Source organism: Cyprinus carpio, chromosome A6, assembly GCF_018340385.1.
Source record: "Cyprinus carpio isolate SPL01 chromosome A6, ASM1834038v1, whole genome shotgun sequence".
In the NCBI taxonomy this organism is placed as follows: Eukaryota; Metazoa; Chordata; class Actinopteri; order Cypriniformes; family Cyprinidae; genus Cyprinus; species Cyprinus carpio.
Genome location: NC_056577.1, coordinates 5,936,252 through 5,958,241, shown reverse-complemented (window position 1 = coordinate 5,958,241; position 21,990 = coordinate 5,936,252). Strand labels below are relative to the sequence as shown.

General features: G+C 46.0%; 4 protein-coding genes across 9 annotated transcripts in view; 2 read left to right on the top strand and 2 right to left on the bottom strand.

Annotated features, from left to right (window-relative positions):
* The window catches only part of keap1b (kelch-like ECH-associated protein 1b), a 7,569-nt gene extending 2,950 nt beyond the window's left edge, over positions 1 to 4,619 (top strand). For all 3 annotated transcript variants that reach the window (XM_042757658.1, XM_042757659.1, XM_042757660.1), the window contains exons 3-7: positions 1 to 86; positions 667 to 1,343; positions 2,710 to 2,915; positions 3,204 to 3,380; positions 3,608 to 4,619. The exon at positions 1 to 86 is cut by the window's left edge and continues 160 nt beyond it. In XM_042757658.1, coding sequence (XP_042613592.1) covers positions 1 to 86; positions 667 to 1,343; positions 2,710 to 2,915; positions 3,204 to 3,380; positions 3,608 to 3,771 — 1,310 coding nt within the window. In that variant the 3' untranslated portion in view covers positions 3,772 to 4,619. The remainder of the gene's footprint in view (positions 87 to 666; positions 1,344 to 2,709; positions 2,916 to 3,203; positions 3,381 to 3,607) is intronic.
* Positions 4,620 to 4,749: 130 nt separating this feature from the next.
* Positions 4,750 to 9,810, top strand: LOC109091284 (volume-regulated anion channel subunit LRRC8E-like). 3 transcript variants are annotated; one of them, XM_042757656.1, is made up of 3 exons: positions 4,750 to 5,219; positions 5,564 to 5,712; positions 6,790 to 9,810. In XM_042757656.1, the coding sequence occupies exons 2-3, from the start codon at positions 5,572 to 5,574 to the stop codon at positions 9,067 to 9,069; spliced, it is 2,421 nt and encodes an 806-aa protein (XP_042613590.1). In that variant the 5' UTR covers positions 4,750 to 5,219; positions 5,564 to 5,571; the 3' UTR covers positions 9,070 to 9,810. The 3 variants fall into 3 exon arrangements, with proteins under 3 accessions (XP_042613590.1, XP_042613589.1, XP_042613591.1); XM_042757655.1 differs by having other exon boundaries at positions 4,750 to 5,230; XM_042757657.1 differs by lacking the exon at positions 4,750 to 5,219 and adding an exon at positions 5,267 to 5,460.
* Positions 9,811 to 12,149: 2,339 nt separating this feature from the next.
* Positions 12,150 to 13,622, bottom strand: cdkn2d (cyclin-dependent kinase inhibitor 2D (p19, inhibits CDK4)). The gene is made up of 2 exons (XM_042757654.1): positions 13,099 to 13,622; positions 12,150 to 12,953 (listed from the first exon to the last, which is right to left on the bottom strand). The coding sequence occupies exons 1-2, from the start codon at positions 13,237 to 13,239 to the stop codon at positions 12,591 to 12,593; spliced, it is 504 nt and encodes a 167-aa protein (XP_042613588.1). The 5' UTR covers positions 13,240 to 13,622; the 3' UTR covers positions 12,150 to 12,590.
* Positions 13,623 to 13,753: 131 nt separating this feature from the next.
* ap1m2 (adaptor related protein complex 1 subunit mu 2) lies at positions 13,754 to 20,639 on the bottom strand. Of its 2 annotated transcripts, none has more exons than XM_042757653.1 (12): positions 20,464 to 20,639; positions 19,888 to 20,044; positions 19,648 to 19,715; positions 19,388 to 19,518; positions 19,169 to 19,316; positions 17,361 to 17,487; positions 17,101 to 17,243; positions 16,535 to 16,606; positions 16,247 to 16,405; positions 15,566 to 15,691; positions 15,364 to 15,439; positions 13,754 to 14,012 (listed from the first exon to the last, which is right to left on the bottom strand). In XM_042757653.1, exons 1-12 carry the CDS (start codon positions 20,503 to 20,505, stop codon positions 13,987 to 13,989), a joined length of 1,275 nt encoding a protein of 424 aa, XP_042613587.1. In that variant the 5' UTR covers positions 20,506 to 20,639; the 3' UTR covers positions 13,754 to 13,986. The 2 variants fall into 2 exon arrangements, with proteins under 2 accessions (XP_042613587.1, XP_042613585.1); XM_042757651.1 differs by lacking the exon at positions 20,464 to 20,639 and adding an exon at positions 20,127 to 20,254.
* Positions 20,640 to 21,990: the final 1,351 nt, after the last annotated feature.

Sequence of the window (21,990 nt, the reverse complement as noted above, 5' to 3'; positions counted from 1 at the left end):
TCGGCATCGCCAGCTTCGCCGAGCAGATCAGCTGCACAGAGCTCCATCAGAAGGCCCGAGAGTACATCTACATGAACTTCAGTCAGGTCAGCTTCACACAGCCCTGCGGCGCAGCGGCAAAGAGTCCGTAGAATTATTTCTGAGAAAGAAATTTAATACTTTTATTTAGCAAGGATGCATTAAATTGATCAAAAGTGATGATAAAGACATTTATAATGTTACAAAAGATATCTGTTTCAGACAAATGCTGTCCTTCTGAACTTTCTATTCATCAGAAACCTGAAAAAATTCTACTCAGCTGTTTTCAACATAATAAAATGTTTTTTTGAGCAGCAGATCATCATATTAGAATGATTTCTGAAGATCATGTGACACTGAAGACTGGAGTAATGATGCTGAAAATACAGCTGCACATCACAGAAATAAATTACAGTTTAAAATAAAATCACATACGAAGCAATTATTTTAAATAGTAAAAATATTTCAAAATATTACTGCTTTTGCTGTATTTCTGATCAAATAAATGCAGGCTTGGTGAACAAAAGAGACTTTTAAAAAAAAATTAAAATCTTACTGTTTAAAAACGTTTAAACTGGTAGTGTACTCGCGCTCGTGTTGTTCCTAAGGGTGTGTGTGTGTGTGTGTGTGTGTGTGTGTGTGTCTCAGGTGGCCACGCAGGAGGAGTTCTTCAACCTGTCTCACTGTCAGCTGGTGACTCTGATCAGCCGTGACGAGCTGAACGTGCGCTGTGAGTCCGAGGTGTTTCACGCGTGTGTGGAGTGGGTTCAGTACGACCGGGAGAACCGGCGGCCGTATGTCCAGGCGCTGCTGCAGGCCGTCCGCTGTCACTCGCTCACACCGCTCTTCCTGCAGCGGCAGCTCGAGCGCTTCGACTGGGACGCCCAGAGCAAAGACTACCTGTCCCAGATCTTCCAGGACCTCACGCTGCACAAGCCCACTAAACTCATCCCCCTCCGGACGCCCAAGGTGCCGCAGCTCATCTACACGGCCGGCGGATACTTCCGGCAGTCTCTCAGCTATCTGGAGGCGTTTGACCCCTGCTCCGGAGCCTGGCTGCGGCTGGCCGATCTACAGGTGCCCCGCAGCGGGTTAGCAGCCTGTGTCATCAGCGGCCTGCTGTACGCCGTGGGCGGCAGGAACAACGCTCCGGACGGAAACATGGACTCCAACATGCTGGACTGTTACAACCCCATGAACAACTGCTGGCTGCCCTGCGCTCCCATGAGTGTCCCGCGCAACCGCATCGGCGTGGGGGTCATCGACGGCATGATCTACGCTGTGGGCGGCTCACACGGCTGCGTCCATCACAACAGTGTGGAGAGGTGAGATCTTCTCAGCGTCATGTTTTAAAACCATTATCAAGAACTAACTAGTGAGCGCTGGTTTGTCCTGTTACTGTTTCATAATGAGCTGAAAATATACCGTCTCATTATAACGAGGATCTCTAACATGTTTTGCTCCTCTACTTTGGCGCAGTGTTCACTTTATTGATGAACATTTTTTCCACAGATGAAAACAAGATTATAATGGTATAAAAAGTCATTTTGATTGATAAAAACTGATGAAAATCCACTGACAATTTCGTCAACGAATAAAAGTGAGGCAGAAATGTTTGGGAGGGATGATTTGGGAAGAAATCTCCTGGTTGTGAGTTAAGATGTGAATGTTCGAGCTGAACTATCCGTCGGGACAGAAGCTATATAATCTCAAAACACGATCCGTTTGATCAAATATTCTCGTAAACAGACTCGGTTACGTCTACACTGAGCGTCAACAGCATGATACACCTGTGTATTCAGATTTAAAGGGACAGCAGCCTCATTCAGTTGCTGTTGTTTGTCATTAATGTTAATCAAGCAACAAAAGAAAGAGAGAAAATCACTGAATCACTTTACTAGCCCTAATTAGGATTAATTCATATGAATATGTTAGCTTGAAAGAACCAAGCATGTTGTTATAAAGAATGCATATACTGTGTTACATAACCGTTGCTATTTCATTAAGAAGACCAGGTCCTTGTTTCTTTAGTGAGAACAGGTTTTATTTAATTTTAAAATATAAGACATGTTATGTCTATATTGCGTGTTCAATCCTTAATATCAGGTTAATATATGATTTATCCACATTTAAAATACTTAATAAGTGCATTAAACTGTAACTAAATCTGTTAGATTTTAGTTGATCAAATGTACAGTAGATTTAGACTAAAACTATCAAAATTTGCTTTCAGAATTAACACTGCTTTGGCAAAGTCCTGCCCAATCAAAACAAAGCTGACGTTGTGATATGGCTTTGTGCGCTTCTCAGACCGAAAGGCTGTGATTTAATTAAAGAAATGTAAGCTTGAGGCGTGCAGCTCGTGATCCGGAGTTTAACTCCTAGTGTACTCACAGACACCGCACTACACTCTGGGCTTAAATTCACCTGATAATGATGCTCTTTTCACGCCAGACACGAGAAAACACCGAAAAGCTTTTGCAGCCGTATAACAGTGATCTGCTGAGGCTTGCTCTGTGATGTTTGTGAGATCGGTGATGAATGAAGGAAGTGGCTATTAATAGATACACAAACACTGAACTCTGGAGTGAGTCTCTGGGGTGATGAAGAAGACGACTGCACGCGCTCCAGTGAGTGACACGCGCAGGGTCTGCGTGATGATTCAGCCGTGTTTGACCGATGTGTGTCCAGGTACGATCCGGAGAGGGACTGCTGGCAGCTGGTGGCTCCGATGCTGACGCGGCGGATCGGTGTCGGTGTGGCCGTGATCAACCGGCTGCTGTACGCTGTGGGGGGGTTCGACGGCACGCACCGGCTGAGCTCCGCTGAATGCTACAACCCCGAGAGAGACGAGTGGAGGAGCATCGTGTCCATGAACACGGTCCGCAGCGGCGCAGGTCAGAGCACACCACACACCGGATCAAGATATAGTTCATGTAGAAGCTCAGCTGTCCTCGTTTACTTTCCTCACGGCGTCCCAAACCTGCGTGAGGCCAGTGAATAAATGAACGAACACTTGTGTTCCTCAGACTCTTTCTTTAATCACTGAAGAACACGTTTGGTTTAACATCAGTGATCACGTGTGTTCAGACAGCAGCAAGGCGTCAGATCTTTGATTGGCTGATGTGTGCTGTGTCCCGCTGTGACTGTGAGCGTGTTCTGAGCGTCATGTGATCTGTGTTCAGGCGTGTGCGCGCTGGGGAACTACATCTATGTGATGGGAGGATACGACGGCACCCATCAGCTGAACAGTGTGGAGCGCTACGACGTGGAGACGGACGTCTGGAGCTTCATCTCCTCCATGAGACACAGACGCAGCGCTCTCGGAGTGACGGCGCACCACGCACGCATTTACGTGCTCGGTACCAGCTGCTCCTCACTCTCAGAACCCTTTCTGTTCCCAGTTATACTTTATAATACATTTCTGTTCATTCTTACACTGTTAGAACGTATAAAATACATGACACACAACCCTCAAATATTGTGATGTATTTTAACTTTGGTTACAGTTATTTACTGAAATGCTCATCCGTTGCTCGTGAATAGATTGAGACGTTGACTGGTTTGTTTGTTTGTTGTGTGTCTGTAGGTGGGTATGATGGGAACACGTTTCTGGACAGTGTGGAGTGTTATGACCCGGACACAGACGCGTGGAGCGAGGTCACCAACATGACGTCCGGCCGCAGCGGTGTCGGAGTCGCCGTGACCATGGAGCCGTGCCAGAAGGGCCTGAGCCCGTTTCAGAAGAGCTAGAAACACGTCTCCATCTGTCTCTGCTCATTAAAGACCTGTCTCTGTCTCAGCCGGCGTCATCAGCACACAACACATCTGCGGTTCTGATGAAGCTCAGTGCACACGAGTCTCTTGCCTGTTTCATGTGTGTTTTCTCTTGTGGAGTCGAGTGTAGGTTAGCCATCGAGCAGCGGAACTCAACGGGATGTGGAGTAATAAAGTGCCACGAGCGCCGCATCAGTGTCTGCTGGACTTCACACCAGTTTGTCAGTGCCGTCTGGCTCAGATTAAGCTGTTCGGATGATTTTGTATTTGTCTTTTTCATGTCAGACGTCGATCCTCGTGAACCTGATGGTGGTGTGATTTTGTGTGAAACAAACTAAAGATGTGCCTCGGAGCTTCTGGAGATGTACATACATACATACGAGATCGTTTTTACTAACAGAATGAGCTGTGAAGCGTTCCAGATTTATCTAACCGAATTCCAGCCTACAAAGGCATTGATGCCAACATTGTTTTTGCTCAAATGAAAGATGATTTTCACTGGCTGATGAAATGATGTATTTGTAAAACCAATTTAAGCTGCTTATCCAGGGATTTTGTACGTTGGTATTGCATGAAGTCTGTTTTTTCTTTTATTTATTTGAAATATTGTCCCTTTGCCATTAATGATTGGCTCCTGTTTGTTCTCAGTGGACTGAACTCGGGCTCATTTTTACAAATTAAGCTTTTTGTTTCAAAAGGGAAGCGTTTTTCCTTTTCATCATTCAAAATTAAGTATAAAGGTTTATTTAAAGTCTGCCTTGTAAATTTTACAGCAACGAATACATTGTACAAACATTGTATATTAAAAGCATACGTTTCTTGCAGTAGTTTGTGTTGATTTGTGAGCAGATTCGTGCGCGCGGTGGCGCCAAACACACGCGAAACATAGATATAAACCACAACACTGATAAAAGAGGTGGATAGACAGAATCGGGAACATTAGGTTTAGGTTACAAACAGCATTCAGAGATTCAGACTAAAATGTTTTGAGAGAAACCTGCACGTCATTAGATTAAAACTTAAACGTGATTTGTCCACTTAATAACTAATAAGGAGAGATAAATGCCCTCATGAGTCGGTGGTCATGATATTACACTGTTATTGAGGACGTTCGGCGCTCAGAAGCACAGCAAACCTGTTTATCCAGTGCACGCGCACAGCGCTTAATCTGTTCGCGCGTGCACTGCGCATTTCACACCGGAATGTCAAAGACAGTGAGATATGAAGGCTGAATATGAATCTGTAGTGACAGGGCTGTTTGTATGAAGTATACAGGGATTGTTGCTGATCTCTGACTCACTGAGTTCTCATGATGAATCTTGTTCTGGGAGGCGCTTGAACGCCTCAAAGCTCCGAGAAGCCCGCGCTGTAGAAAGACAGAGTCTGTTTCCGGGTGCAGGTGCTGAGGAGCAGGTGAGGAGCAGGTGAGGAGCAGGTGAGTTCAGCTCCAGGCAGCCGCGACTCCGCTTTAAATCGGCTTGTAATGTAATCTGAACTGACCTGTGATCAGCAGGTGTATTACTGTCAGACTGTCTCTGTGGTTGAGTTGGTAAAGTAAACATAACGCGCGTTCAACATAATTACTGTAAAAAAACTACTGAAAGTGTCACGTGGTGCTGAGATAATCAATATCGCAGATTAAAACCTCAGCTAAGGACTAATCAGGTTTGCTCAACTTCATTAAGTCAGTATTAGGCAAAGCATTATAATTACTTGCTGTGATATTTTCCTAACATTTCAGACTGAATCAGTCTTCCTCCTCTGGCAGGTGTGGAGATGATTCCTGTGAATGAGTTCCGGAGCATCACGTCCGAGCAGAACCCACAGTTCCGGGTCCTGAAGCCCTGGTGGGACGTCCTGTCTGAGTATCTGGGCATCACCATGCTGATGATCGGGGTGTTCGGCTGCACGCTTCAGGTGGGACACCCGTCCGATCCGAACCCAGGAGAGCTTGACATAGTGACACTAACATCAGATTACCAAGAGTTCATATGAGTCAGTGTCACACAGAACCTTCCCACTGAGGCTATTAATCAGTGACTGAGAAGAAGCAGTGCACATGGAAATGAAACGGGGTCATCAATGTTCACTGAAAGTGGACGGTGATTTTTACTGCCAGACTCCACAACAAACGCCATCATAGTATCATAAACGTATAATAACAGTCGTAAGTATGACTAACACACTTTATTTAGAGACTTCTGAAGCCATATGAAAAGGATTTTCTTCAATGTGAGAATTTTCATTTTAATGTGAACTATTCCTTAGAAGAAAAAAAAATTGTGTGTGTTGCTTAGCACAAGCAAAAGGCATTTTCACACAAGACCAACATTTAAATGTACCGAGTCCCGCACATGACATGCAAGAAAAAATAAATAAATTGTGTGCACGATTTACTAATTTGTTCCCTCAATGTATTCCCTCACGATTACTATTTGATTCTCTTGATTTATAAATTGATGGAATGAAATAGTAAATCGTGCACACAATTTATTTATTTTTTCCTGCATGCCATGTGCGCGGCTCCGTATAAATGGATGTAAAACGAATGTATTAAATTTAAAAAATATACAGTGGGGTTGTGTTCACAAATTAATACTCTGTACAATTTTGAACACTCCCAGCATGCTGAGTTGGCAGCACTGATAATATTTCACCCACAAAAATAGTGAAATTGAATTATCACAGGTTAAAAAAATGCTTTTGAGACATTGCATTCAAAATCCACTTAGCTCAGTGCTCCACGGTGAACTTCTGATCAGGAACGTGTGCAATAAAGAGAAGTGATTAGGCAAGAGCTTTAGCTGATTAGATAATGCGTCTCTGCGGTGTGTTTGCCATCAGGCTCCTGTTGAGATACCGATCCTCCATTCTGCCTTTTATTTGCCTCCAGCTGTATCCTGCTGTCAGCTCCAGAAACATGCAGCTGTTTGCAGTGTAAATGTTCATTAGGTGATCATCACTGATGCTTACACAATCTCCATCTCTCCTCAGCTGACACAAGACAAGATATCTTGCCTGCCGAACCGATTCACGGATCTCTCCGGCGGAGACCGAGACTGCAGTCACCTGCGGCAGGACAAGGAGAACGAGAGTCTGTGGGAGTTCGCCATCACCAAACATCTCGGTCCAAACGTCGTGGAGGTGTTCGGACGGAAGAACGGCCTGGATATCCACCAGTACGAGTTCGTCAACCACTTCTGCTACGAACGGGCCGTGCACTGGTACGGAAAGTACTTCCCTTACCTAGTGGTCATCCACAGCATGATCTTCATGGTGGCCAGCAGCTTCTGGTTCAAGTTCCCAGGAACGTCATCTAAGATCGAGCTGTTTGTGATCATACTGGGGAAGTGCTTCGACTCTCCCTGGACCACGAGAGCCATCAGCGAAGTCTACGAAGAGCGGCGAGAGGAGAGGATGGTCGTGTGGAGGAAGAACACAATGACCAAATCAGCCGCAGACAACAACGACGACATGGTGTCTCTGATCCGATCTTCCATAAAGTCCAGCTCGGAGCAAAAATCAGCAGAACCGCAGCCGACCGCGTCGCTCTTGGATAAGAAAGAAGGCGAGCAGGCCAAGGCCCTGTTCGAGAAAGTCCGGAAGTTTCGGACGCACGTGGAGGAGGCGGATCTGCTTTACTTCATGTACGTGCTGCAGACGGTGCTGAAGGTCTTCAAGTTCGCTCTCATCACCGTTTACAGTATTGCTCTGGTGCCCAACATCCAGATCGTGGTGATGTGCTCGGTGCCTCCAGATCTGACGGGGTTCAGTGCGTTCTGCTGTAACTACAATAAAGCACATCTGTTCTCCAAATTAGCCTACTGCTACATATGCTTCGTCGGAGTGTACGGACTGCTGTGCGTTTATTCGCTTTATTGGCTGTTTCACCGACCGCTGAAAGAGTATTCCTTTGAGGCGGTGCGCTTGGAGACGGGAATAAATGACATCCCAGATGTTAAAAATGACTTTGCGTTTCTCCTGCACCTCAGTGATCAGTACGACGCCCTGTACTCCAAACGCTTCGCCGTCTTCCTCTCGGAGGTCAGCGAATGCCGCTTACAGCAGCTCAACCTCAACTATGAGTGGACGGCCGATAAACTCCGCGCTCGTCTGTCACGCAACGCCTCCGAGAGGCTGGAGCTCCCCCTGTTCCTGCTCCCAGGGTTACCGGACACTGTCTTTGAGATTCCTGAGGTCGAGTCGCTCAAACTGGAACTGATCAGTAACGTGACGGTCCCCGGAACCATATCACAACTTCCAGCCTTACAGGAGATCGTGTTGATCCACAGTCCGGCCAAGCTCCAGCTGGCGGCCCTCAGTCATCTGCGTGAGAACCTGAAGGTTCTGCGCTTGGGCTTCGAGGGCCCGGAGCAGGTGCCGCTGTGGATGTACACCTTACAGAGCCTGGAGGAGCTTCACCTGAGCGGCGCTCTGAGCAGCGAGCTCTCCCGCGGCCCGGCGCTGGACTCTTTACGTGAGCTGAAGAACCTGCGCGTGCTGACCTTACGCTGCAAGCTGACCAAGATCCCGCCCAGTGTTGTGGATGTTTCCGGGCAGCTCCTGCGACTGAGCGTTCACAACGAGGGGACCAGGCTCCAGGTCTACAACAGCCTGAAGAAGCTGGTGAACCTGAGCGCTCTGGAGCTGACGGGCTGCGGTCTGGAGCGGATCCCCAGCGCCGTCTTCAGCCTGTCCCTCCTGCAGGAGCTGGACCTTCGAGAGAACCGGCTTACCACCGTGGAAGAGGTCTTGAGTCTGCAGCACTGTCGCCGCCTGACCATCCTCAAGCTCTGGCACAACGACATCTCCTACATCCCCGAGCACATCAGCAAGCTCCGCGCCCTGGAGGTGCTGGACCTCAGCTGGAACAAGATCCGCAGTCTTCCCCCGCGCCTCTGTTACTGCACCAAACTCCGACACCTGGACCTTTCCCACAACCAGCTGGCGTCTCTGCCCGCGGAGATCGGCATCCTCCAGTGCCTGCAGTTCCTCTCGGTGGCCTTTAACTCTCTGGAGAGTCTCCCCGAGGAGCTGTTCTCCTGTAAGAGGCTGAAGGTGCTGGCGCTGGGGAATAACAGCATCTCCTCGCTGTCTCCGCGGGTCGGGAATCTGGCTCAGCTGGTTCGGCTGGAGCTGAGGGGAAACCGGCTGGAGTCTCTGCCTGCGGAGCTCGCCGACTGTCTCTCGCTCAGACTGGCTGCTGTGATCGTGGAGGACAGTCTGATGGACCTTCTGCCTCCAGACGTGAAGCACAGGATGAAGCAGAGATAATCACAGCACTGGAACGCCGCTCTTATGCTTTGAACAAATATAGCTGATTTACTTGATGACACTGATGATATGAGTTCAGTAACATGCACTGATTACAGCACAATCCTGTCTTCACATATAAGTGACAGTCACTGTGTGTGAAGCACTGAACTTTCACCAGACAGACTCGATTGACCTGATGCTCCGTCCGGATCCTGGACAGCTACCTTCAGTTCAGATCCAACAATTATCAAGTGTTCCTGGAGATTTTCATTCTGTGCTTCAGGTGTTTGATTAGGGTTGGACCTGAAATTTTGCTATAGGGGAATTTTAACAGTAACACCATGGTTGTTGATTGATGGTTAATGCTTTTTGCTGAAGCCATCAGCACTTAATATTTAAACTTTTTCTTAGGAGTCATGTTTAACAGTGGACTTCTTTGTAAAAAAAAAAAAAAAAAAAAAAAACCTTAATTTACCCTGATTCTGCAAAGAAATCTTGACACCAATCAGTGAATCACATTGAAAGAGCACTTTAGCTCCGCCCACTCTCCCATGAAGCACTGCGGGTGACGTAATAGCCTCGCCACGCTCTTTCTGCATATGTGCTTATTTTGCTATAAACATAAAATATGTTGTTTATATTTGCACAATTAACATCTTTAAATCAACAGTTTTAGTATTTTTTAGTTAGATTGTCATTCACAGTGGTTCATGAGATTGTAGTTCTTTCCTTCATTAAAGTCGTTAAATACACAGTCTTGTACCTGTCTTGTACTTTATAGTTTTGACTAAAGGTTTGTAATGTTGTGATTTAGAGTTTATGACTAAACTCTTTAATGAAGACTTTTTTTTTAAATCACTATGGGAAGAACTGATGGTTGCATACATCCAAACCCAAACCGCTGTATTAGTGAGCGAGCACTACTGACCCGATATTATCACGACAGTCAGCAGGGCGTGAGGACAGAGGAGCTGAAGATGAGATCAGTCCAGAGGCACTGTGTGTGTGCCATACAGCAGACACAGCTCTTAAAGCAAAAGCATTTCTAAACAATGAAGCCTTTGTGTGTTGTTTCCTGATGGTGGGTGTGGCTGAGCGAGAGGAAATTTCCACAGGTGTGTGTGTGTGTGTGTGTGTGTGTGTGTGTGTGTGTGTGTGTGTATGTGTGTGTGTGGAGCTTTACCTTTATACCTGTTGGCATTCCTTCTCATCTCGTAAAGTACACAATTAGAAAACTTTGCTCATGGACTTTCGGTTCAGCCAACCACCTGAGCTGTAAATGTCATGTGACTTGAGCTGCAGGAAATGATGTCACAACAACACTGATTGGCCGATGACAAGAACACACTCACACACACACACACACACACACACACGCACACACACACACACACAGTCACAAATCCTTCACTAGTGACGCTCCTGAGCTGAGACGTCAAAGTCGGCGAGAACTGCGTCTAGAGTATAATGTAGTTGTGACTGAAAGTTACGTACAAAAAAAATTTGTCAGAATTTACAAATAGTTTTAAACATTTTTAATAATTGTAAATATTTTCAGCATCTGAAGCTAACTTGAGTATCCAGCGAGCCTTGAGTCATGTGAAGCTCCAGTGACTCCCTCTTCTGGCAGATTAATCCTCATGAGTGTTCTGAGTCAAACAGAGTCTCTCTCCTACAGATAGTTTATAGTGAATGTGTTACTCACACACTTTCAAATCTCACAGGCAGCATTAGATCTGCATCTGTGAACTAATCTGTGGATCATTTTGGCTTCGTTCAGTGATTATATTTGGCAAAATTCATGAAATCAGTGAAATAGTTTCACCACCGAAAGGCTGCATTTCTTTTCGTAGTAGCAAGACAAAACATATTTCTTAATATATGAGTGATCAATATATTAATAAATATACAGAATAATGTATTGTATAAATACATTACAATATATTGAATAAAACATAAGGAATTGCTGCTTTCATATATTGAGAAATATATAAACATATGTAAATGTTATATTTAGTAATCCACTTTATAATATATTGATGTGCATGTGATAAGATACGGTTCTTTATGTGTATAAATACACTGAACATATTAACTCAAATTTATATTTCTTATGTTTAACAATAATTCTTTGCTGAAATGTGCACAGCCATTACTTTTTAAAGTAAAGTAAGATAGTCTTAATGGTCTAAATTTCAAAATAATACAACATTAAACACTAACAGTGTTCACCCTGTAATAATAATATTGAGCGAAACACATGAATAACACTTCATTTTAACATTTTTACTCTCCTTTAACAGACAGAAGCAAAGCATGCTGGGAACTAGAAACCATTCATGTGTGTACATACATTCACATTTATATGTGAACATGAATATGCAATATGTACTCAACAAAGGATAAAGGTTATGAATATTTGATGTTTTTGTTGAGATTATATGGTCGGGAGTTAATGCTTTCATCCCTGAAGAGTTACTCTGAGGATGGTTTACTCGCGCTGTGTGTGGATCTCAAACACTCATCCTGTATATAACTGGTGTTTGATTGACCCTGCACTGGTGCAGATGAGCCAGACCTCAAGAAGTAATCGAAGCGTTACAGAGAATCACTCATTAAATGACAAACTGGCCTGAAACGCTGGATATCTCGCAGCAGAATCAGGTTTTGGCCTGAATGCAGCGAGCACACAAAACCTCCACTGTGTCTGCGTCCTCTCGGAGTTATAAAACGCACAGAAAAGCAGAGGTTCCTCAGCTCTGTGATAACACAATGTTTGCCTTGTCCTGTGTCGAGGAATCGAGGGTCAGCTTCAGCTCGTTCGGACACGGCGCAGCTGCTGGAGAAACACAGTTAAACATGAATTCAGGGTCGGGATTGACTGTATTCTTGAAGTTAGTGATAATATACCAAGGTTTGTTCAGTAATGCTGTGTAAATCTAAGCAGTCTGTTCTCAAACTGTTCTGAGGAGCCACATCACGTCAAATGAAAGATGTTTAATGTGTTTCAGTGTTGTGTGTGTTGATTGCTTCATGTTTTGTATGTTTTATGAGGAGCCATATTATGTAAATTTACGACACGCCTAATTCAGACATAATGAAACTTTTTTCAGTTTATTAAACACCTTAATAAATAACATCTGAAATACCACAGTAAACATAAACGTTAATATACAAATCTTAAATAAATAAGTCAAATAAATTCATAAAATGCTATTTACAGACGTTAATCCGCAAAACACTCCAACCAAACTTGCACACAAAGCCAGAATTCATCAGTGAAATAATTTCACAAGAATAAAAATGTTAACAGTTCAAGTTTCTGCACAGAAATGTTTTGTAAAACACAAAAGAAAGAGTTATTTACAGGTGTGCGTGGCGGACCCGCAGGAGGGACTGCTCTGTGCAAAACATGTTCCAGCTAATATTATATTAATATTATAACTACATACATCTCAACATCCAACTTATTAATATAAATACAGCCCGCTAATGAGCGCCGAGGGCTCCCGAACACAAGAATAGAAATGTATAGTTCTTCAGTTCGAACTGGTTCCCATCAAGCGCTCCAAAAGCTCCACCATCTCCAGAGCGCGAGCGTCATGTGCCGCGTCCAGAGCGTTGGCCCCGCAGCTGTCCCGGTGCCGCAGGTCCGAGAGCGGGGCCAGGTACTCCACCACGTCCCCGTGGCCCTCGCGGATGGCGATGTGGAGGGGCAGGGCTCCGCTGTGGTCAGGGACGTTGACGGAGGCGCCGTGGTCCACCAGAACCCTCAGCGTGTCCAGGAATCCGGTGCGGGCCGCGTCGTGCGCAGGGGTCACTCCGCAGCGGTCCTGGACGTTGGGGTCAGCGCCGTGGTCCAGCAGCACACACGCCACACTGGTGCAGCCCATCATCATCACCTGCAGCACAAAACACGCGAACACGTGATCACATAAACGCAGATAATCGCTCGTCGTGACGTCATCGCGGCCGGAAGAGAAAGCGAAACAAACAGCGCTGTGAGGATCTGTAATAACAAGCTATGAATGTAAAGCAGCACTTCACCTGCAGCGCGGTTTTCCCGAACTCATTGAGCGCGTCCGGATCGACCCGGTGATCCTGCAGCATCCGCCGCACCGCGTCCACATTCCCCCGCGCCGCCGCCGCGCTCAGACTCTTCCCGCAGCCGAACCCGTGCACAACCATCCTCCGAAGCGCCTGACGGACAGCAGCCGGCCACACGAGATCTGATCCGGTACAGTTCGAGCACCTGATTCAACCGAACACGAACAGCACGTGAAGCGCTTCCGCGGATGAGCGACCGTTGGCTGTTTATCTGTTCACTCAGATCCGTCAAAACAATCACAAATAAACGCGCTGAGCTGAGCGCCTTCACATCGCGCGCCTGACCGACAACAGCGCCGCACCACGAGCGCTCGTCAGCCAATCAGCGCTCACACACGCCGACGCGGCTGCCATAATTGGACAAAAGGGAGGAGTGCCGATAGGCGTTGCTACAGTATCACCGTGGCAACCGCGCCAGCGACCAATGAGAAAGTAGAGCGCAGAAGGCGGGCGATTTGAGAAGGTTTATTTGTAAACTGTTGCGTTCATTCCGAAAGAGAGAGAGACAGAGAGAGAGACAGAGAGAGAGAGAGAGGGCCGCCGCGCGTGACACACATGTATACGTCATCAGAAATGATAAACAGGTATATAGCAGTAATTTCACAACAAATATATTCAATTTATTGCAATATTAAACAGAAATGATTGACAACATATTCCACGATTTGGTGCAAAAAGCACTTGAAAGTACATTATTATTGAAATGCTGAGTCTGCTTACATTCAACTTTTTTTCTAATGAAATTCTGACAGGATAAAATCAACTAAAACACAGAAACATTTCATGAACTTCCTCCAAGTCTTGCTGTGCAGTTCTCAGGCGCGGTCACTAGCTGTTTGTCCTCAGCTGGTAATCTGAAAACATGCAGATATAAATAAATGATGATAATTAATCCCAATCATCTCCTGATCTGCTGCACTGCCAGCACACTCTTTTATAAATGAGAGGATAGATGTCGACTATTCTTAGTGTTTTCTTTTTTTTGCAATTTGTTCTGTTGTAATTATGGGGCAAGGCAGGAACAATATTGTCACGGTGTGTGTGTGTGTGTGTGTGTGCACTCTGGATGGGTTAAATCCAAAGCACGATTCTGAGTATGGGTCACCACACTTGGCTGTATGTCACGTCACTTTCACTTGTTTAAAGGGATCCTATTATGCTATTTTACTTTTTCAACTTTAGTCAGTCTGGGGGGGGGGGCAAATGTTTGCATGATTAATGAGGATCGTCACCCATTCAACTGATAAATTAACGTCTAGTTACAAGATGTAAAGGAAACTGAACTATTATAGTATTAATTAAAAATAAAGTGACTCTAACAATCAATCTCTTGCTCTCCTTACGTTTCTATATGCGTATTAACAATTCGGCAGCAAATTAAGACTGAAGCCAGGATGAGGTTTTCCAAAAAACATTTTACTTCAAAATCAGTTTAATAAAAAAATAACTGAAGTCACATAAATCACTATTTACACAACTCACTTATATCACACTGCTCATTTACAACATTACTTATATTATTACACATCTCATTTGTATTACACTGCTCCCTTACATTACTCACTTCATCTGCGCTGAGGGAACTTTTAACTGACAACTGTGTTGAGTTGGCTTAGCTGTCCCAGTCTATCTCTGTTTTTTTTTCTTTGTTTTTCACATTTGATAAAGACATTAAAGCTGTTTTTCTTGTTGTTAAAATTCAAAATAGTTTTTAAATATTATTGGATGCCACACCAATCCTTGCACAAGTTAAGGTTACGCATGTTGACGAAAGCACGTTAGTGAGCCCTCCTAGAACTCATTGAGCTTGCATTGACGAGCTTAGAGTGGTTACAATCATCCGGGTTTTTTTCGTGCTCAAATTGATTTGATTTTGATGCAATATTTAAACTCAAGCTCACAGCAGGCGGCTATGATAAGGAGCGTGACATTTCCCGACCAGGCGCCGAGTGCAGCCAATCACAGCACACACTGGCCCAGCTAACCAATCACAGCTCATCTCGTATATCAGAAGGCGGGCCTTCATTTGATACAGGAACTATTCGAGCTGTTCGTGCCAGACTCAAGAATCAAGACTTTGCAAAAGAGAATAATAGGACCCCTTTAAAGGATTGAAAATATGCATGTTTCACATGGTGATGGTTAATCAAATATAAACCGTATAAAAATCCCTGCCTTGTTAAAATTATGCGAACCGGCGCTCACCTCCGCTCTGTGTGATGTAGCGGACCCACGGCAGCGCCTGATAGCCGCTCTTCTCGATGATCTTCATGTATCGTACCTTTCAGTGAATTGAATAGATTAGACATGAGTTGCAGAACTGATCACACATTCTCACTTCAGATCTTTAACATGATGACACGAGTGTAAACAGAGTGATGGTGAATGTGAACACATGTAAAGTCACCTGTATGCCGGACACGGTGAAATACGGGATCTCAAACTTGACGGTGATCGGAGGCCTTCCCTCCATCTCGTGATTCTCGACACTCGGCAGACCGAAGTGAGCGCGCATCAGAAACTCCTTTCCACCCTGTGCACGACACCAGAGCTCAGATTTACAGATTCAACACAGAACAAAGTGTGTGAGGCAGATACACATCAATGATAGCATCTCAGGACAGATGGTTTCTCTAGGCATTGGCCTAGTGTTTAGAGAGTTTGACTCCTAACCCTAAGGTTGGGGGTTCAAGTCTCTTCAATACCACGACTGAGGTGTCCTTGAGCAAGGCACCGAACCCCCAACTGCTCCCCGGGCGCAGCAGCATAAATGCTCCGGGTGTGTGTGTGTGTGTTCACGGTGTGTGTGTGTGTGTTCACGGTGTGTGTGTGTGTGTGTGTGTGTTCACTGCTCTGGGTGTGTGTGTGTGTGTTCACTGCTCCGGGTGTGTGTTCACGGTGTGTGTGTGTGTGTGTGTGTGTGTACTGCTCCGGATGTGTGTTCACGGTGTGTGTGTGTGTGTGTGTTCACTGCTCCGGATGTGTGTTCACGGTGTGTGTGTGCACTTGGATGGGTTAAATACAGAGCAGGAGTTCTGAGTATGGGTCATGACACTTCACTTTTTTTTCACTTTAATTGCTTTCTTACTGGGAAGGATTTAATGCTCCACACCACCAGGTTCTTCTCAGGAACGTATTTAGCGTGACCTGTGCTGGTTTTGAACTTGGGAGAGTCCGCATCGCTCGGCACCGGCACACGGATCTCCACATTATTGGCCACGGACTGCTTTTTAAACTGCCCTTTAGCCTGAAATGCAGAGAGAGAGAGAGACTGGATCAGATCAGTCTACACATACTGAACAATGACTCTAAAGCTGTAGATTTATACATGAAATGTCTCCAGTGTGGAGTAATGAAGAAAGACTTGCTGACAGACCTTCACCATGATCTCCACCCGACTGTGAGAGAACTTCTCAATAACAGACTCGATCCAAATGAGCGGCTTCACCTGCAGACCAGAGATTGAGAAGTGAACGAGAGACTCTGACACACATCAGCTGCCACATGAACAGATAAAGGCGTTCAGTAGCTCAAATTATCAAGAGTCGAGTTATTGTGTGCTGTAGGAACAGAACCAGCTGTCTGTAACGTCACAAGTATGACGGTTGTTCTTTTTTTTTTCCCGTGTAAAACAGCAGAAAACAGGTCAACTTTGTGGCCGCAGAGGAAGATAAAACAGGTGTTTGGGAGACAGAGGTTAAAACAAAAAACCTAAGAGGCTGAAAGCAGCAGAAATGTCCCAAAATGCTGCACAGGATAAAAACAAAGTAATAACAGATGCTTTCCAAAGTCTTCATCGTTACTGTGGTTATCTGTCGTTATGGTTACAGGCGTTACTTGTGAGGAACGAGAAAATAAAAAAGGTAACTGACTTCAGCCATCATTCACTCTGCTCGTGTCTGTAGTTCTGTTACAGACGTGTTCGTACGGGCCGGCGCTTACGTGTGTGTTGATCCGGTACGACATGAGCTCAGACTCTCCGTCAGGCGGAATGAAGGAGATGGTTCTGTCGCTCTCGAACCGCGACAGACGAACACACTGATGAAACTTCACGTCCTCCATAGTCACGGCCTTCCCTTTGTCTCCTGCGCACACCACACACACACACACACACACACACACATTAGCAGGACCGACCCTCGTCCGGCACAATCCTCTTCATCAGTTCATCATTCAAACAGCGTGATATCGTCGGTTCTTACGGCCGGTGAGGGCGAACAGCATGCGGTCGTTGAGGCCCAGCCGGAGCTCCGGCATCCCTGAGAGCATCGTCTTGAGCTTGATGCTGCCCACGATATCACTGCTCATCACGCTGCCGTTAGCGTTCACCTGCACACACACACACACACACACCTCGTCAGCACACACACACACACGCCGTCAGCACACACACACACCTCGTCAGCACACACACACACCTCGTCAGCACACACACACACACACACACACCTCGTCAGCACACACACACACACACCTCGTCGCACACACACACACACACACACACACACACACACACCTCGTCAGCACACACACACACACACCTCGTCAGCACACACACACACCTCATCAGCACACACACACACCTCATCAGCACACACACACACACGCCGTCAGGACACACACACACACACACACACCTCGTCAGCACACACACACACACACACACACACCTCGTCAGCACACACACACACACACGCCGTCAGCACACACACACACACCTCGTCAGCACACACACACACCTCGTCAGCACACACACACACACACACACACCTCGTCAGCACACACACACACACACACCTCGTCAGCACACACACACACACACACACACACACACACACACCTCGTCAGCACACACACACACACACACCTCATCAGCACACACACACACCTCATCAGCACACACACACACACACGCCGTCAGGACACACACACACACACACACACACACACCTCATCAGCACACACACACACACACGCCGTCAGGACACACACACACACACACACACCTCGTCAGCACACACACACACACCTCGTCAGCACACACACACACACACACACCTCGTCAGCACACACACACCTCGTCAGCACACACACACCTCGTCAGCACACACACACACGCCCTCGTCAGCACACACACACACACACCTCGTCAGCGCACACACACACACACACACACGCCGTCAGCACACACACACGCCGTCAGCACACACACACCTCATCAGCACACACACACACACACACACACCTCGTCAGCACACACACACACGCCGTCAGCACACACACACACACAACAAAACACACACACACCTCATCAGCACACACACACACACACACACACGCCGTCAGCACACACACACACACACACACACACACACACACACACACACACACACACACACCTCATCAGCACACACACACACGCCGTCAGCACACACACACACACACACACCTCATCAGCACACACACACACGCCGTCAGCACACACACACACACACACACACCTCATCAGCACACACACACACACGCCGTCAGCAGCCACACACACACACACACACACCTCGTCAGCACACACACAGGCAGAAGCAGAAACACATAATTAGCACACACACACACACACACACACACACACACACACGCCGTCAGCACACACACACACACACACACACACACACCTCATCAGCACACACACACACACACACACACACACACACCTCGTCAGCACACACACACACACACCTCATCAGCACACACACACACACACACACACACCTCATCAGCACACACACACACACACACACCTCATCAGCACACACACACACACGCCGTCAGCACACACACCACACACACACACACCTCGTCAGCACACACACACACACGCCGTCAGCACACACACACACACACCTCGTCAGCACACACACCTCGTCAGCACACACACACACACACACACACACACACACACACACACACACACACTCCAGGAGAACAGCTGCTCGGAGGAGCGGTCACTCACCAGCACGTTAATGGACTCGATCACGTCGATGAAGACCTCGTTCTTCTTGTATCTGATGCCCTCGGATCTCCAGGACACGGCGTTGGTGACGGTGGTGGGCACTTTGGTCTTGGCCACCTCCAGCTTGTTCCCCTGCTGCGTGATGTACCTGAGAGAGAAACACGGGTCAGGAGAAGAGCCTCGGCGTGACGATGGCGTGAAGCGGACGCGTCTTCTTACTCCTGAAGGATCTTGCTGTCGGTCGTCTGCGGGAAACCGAAGTCCATGAGCTCGTCCAGCAGCTCGTACACCACCACGAAGTTATCCTGAATGCTCTCCTCCTCCAGCTCCTTGAAGTACTCCGTGAACACCTGAACACACGGCACGGGAGGAGCCCGTTTGTTTCTCAGCATCAGATTCAGTGCATTCAGTTAAAATCTAAACCTCGCTTGAAGAATTAACCCGGTAGTTAATGAACGACCAGGACTCGTCTCGCTCACCTCCACCAGCTTGTACAGGAAGGCGTAGACCAGAGACGCATTGGAGTTCTTGTTGGTTGTGGCCACCACTGAAGTTATCAGCAGGTTAAGCGTCACAAACACAGGTTTACTGACTGATACACCATTAAACAGCTCTCTTGAAGATCATTACTCGACAGGATTCCACACCATCTAATTTGCACTGCTTACTTAGAAGAACTTTTTACAATCAGATGGTCAGGTTTGTGATGTAAAGGATACAGTAGAGATTGCTGTGTTTGATCCACAGGAAGTGGACGTTGCCGTGTGACATCACTGGGCAGAGAAGCCCCTCCTCTTCCTGTTGCACTAGCAGGGTGAAGAAGTGGTCGATCTCTGACATGTCAACATCGCCTTTGTAGTTGCGGCATATCAGCACCTGATGAGAAGACAAGTTAGAAAATACACGCAGCATTTACATCAGAGTCATTATGTTTGATCTCGCCATTTCTGGACACTACTTTAATGGGGTCATCTGTAATAATACTCCTTCCTCTCTGGAGAGGAAGTGACATCTGCTCATTCACGGTCTGTTAAGCAGTCAGCAGGATTAAAACAGTTCCAGTGGAAAACATTTTTAAGAGAAATTAAATACTACCATATGACATTAAATAATTGACCACTATTTCTCCATTAAAGCCTGCTGTTGTTACAGTCGATTGAAGCAGACAGCTGTAGAAATTATTAAACATAGATTATTACAAACAGCGGCTTGCAGGTGTTTCACATGTCATTAAACCAGGTGAATTTAATTTACTAATATCTTCAATAAAGTCGTTCATTAAGAGTCATGATTACCTTCCCCTTCAGATCCAGCACGAACACAGCTGAGGCAGACATACTCCACGCTTTTAAATCACCGGATCCGTCTCGAAAAGGGCAAACCAGTTTAAAGTAGGGTCAGTAGCATTCCTGTGTGTAGCGGAGACCTTATGGACTCACCTCGATCGCCAGTTCCCTTTCCTGCGCGGTGACGTCACGCAGCGCCAGGTAAACGCGTGCCGAGACCACGTGACCGCGGAGGATCCCCGGTAGAGGGCAACATCGAGCCGCGTTCAGAGTCGATCCTCTCAACGCTTAAATAAATAGGCAAATTCTCTATTTTTATGTATAATAATAATAATTTTAATAATTTTAATTTGTTAGTTTTCTTTAGTCGCCATTATTACGCTTTCTAACCCCGAACACACTGACAGAGAAACAACAAAACAGCACTGTTCATCACTGACAATATCCTCCTCCTGCTCCTGCTGTGAGAAAACTGAACATGTGTATTAAAGATATTTTATAAATGAGGGTTTTACACGCAGAATCACAGCCTCGCTGTGTGTGTGTGTGTGTGTGTGTGTGTGTGTGTGTGTGTGTGTGTGTGTGTGTGTGTTTCTGTAGACTTCAGCTGCCTCTGGGAAGGAAATCTGATCTGATCTCGTGGGATTCAGTAACAAACACATGAAATGTTTCGTGTGCAACAGTAACTCATCATCACACTTACAGTGAAAACACCTTCAGTTCATCACCACAGCAGCTTCTGATTCATACAAAACTGGACAAGAAGAGCATATTAAACAACACTGGATCAGGATCACAGAAAGAAAAAAAAAGCATTTTAATAACTTTAAATTTTGTTGCATTTGTATTTCTTCACTGAGACAAAGCCCTGCATTAAAATCTAAACGTGGGTGAAACCAGTGACTCTATTCATGAATCATAATAAGACCGTACATTACAGAACATAAAGGAAGAGCCAGTGACTCAAAATCTGTTTCTCAAGTCCAAGAACGCAAAGAACGCATGTTGAGAAACAGCCAAAATCTGCATGGAATTTGATCTCAGTTTATCATCGTCATGACAACACACAAGACACGCCCTCCTGCCGCATCACTGCAGTGGTGTGAGGTTAAAACCCCGCCCCATCGCGCGAGACCTGACCAATGAGATCATCAGAATGAGAATATTCTAAAGCTGCGAGCTGCTGATTGGAGGGCCTCATTATTCACCTGCGCACTGAGATCCTCAGCAGAAAACACACTGATGTGAATGGACTGGTCATTTGACGGACACTTTGAAAAAGCAGCTGCGCTGAATTTTAATTCCTTGCCAGATTATGATCTGATATTCTAATCTTTGCTAGATCCTAAACTTAAAATTGATGCTTGATTTGATGTGTTATGATGGATGGTCGGGTGGATTCTGGAGGAGCTTGTCCAGCTCACAGAAACACAAACAGTTATTATCAGTGAGCAGCAATATTAATTTATATAAAATATCATAAAATATAATTTATGAGTAAACCAGTAAACAGACATTTACCTCCAGAAAAAACTA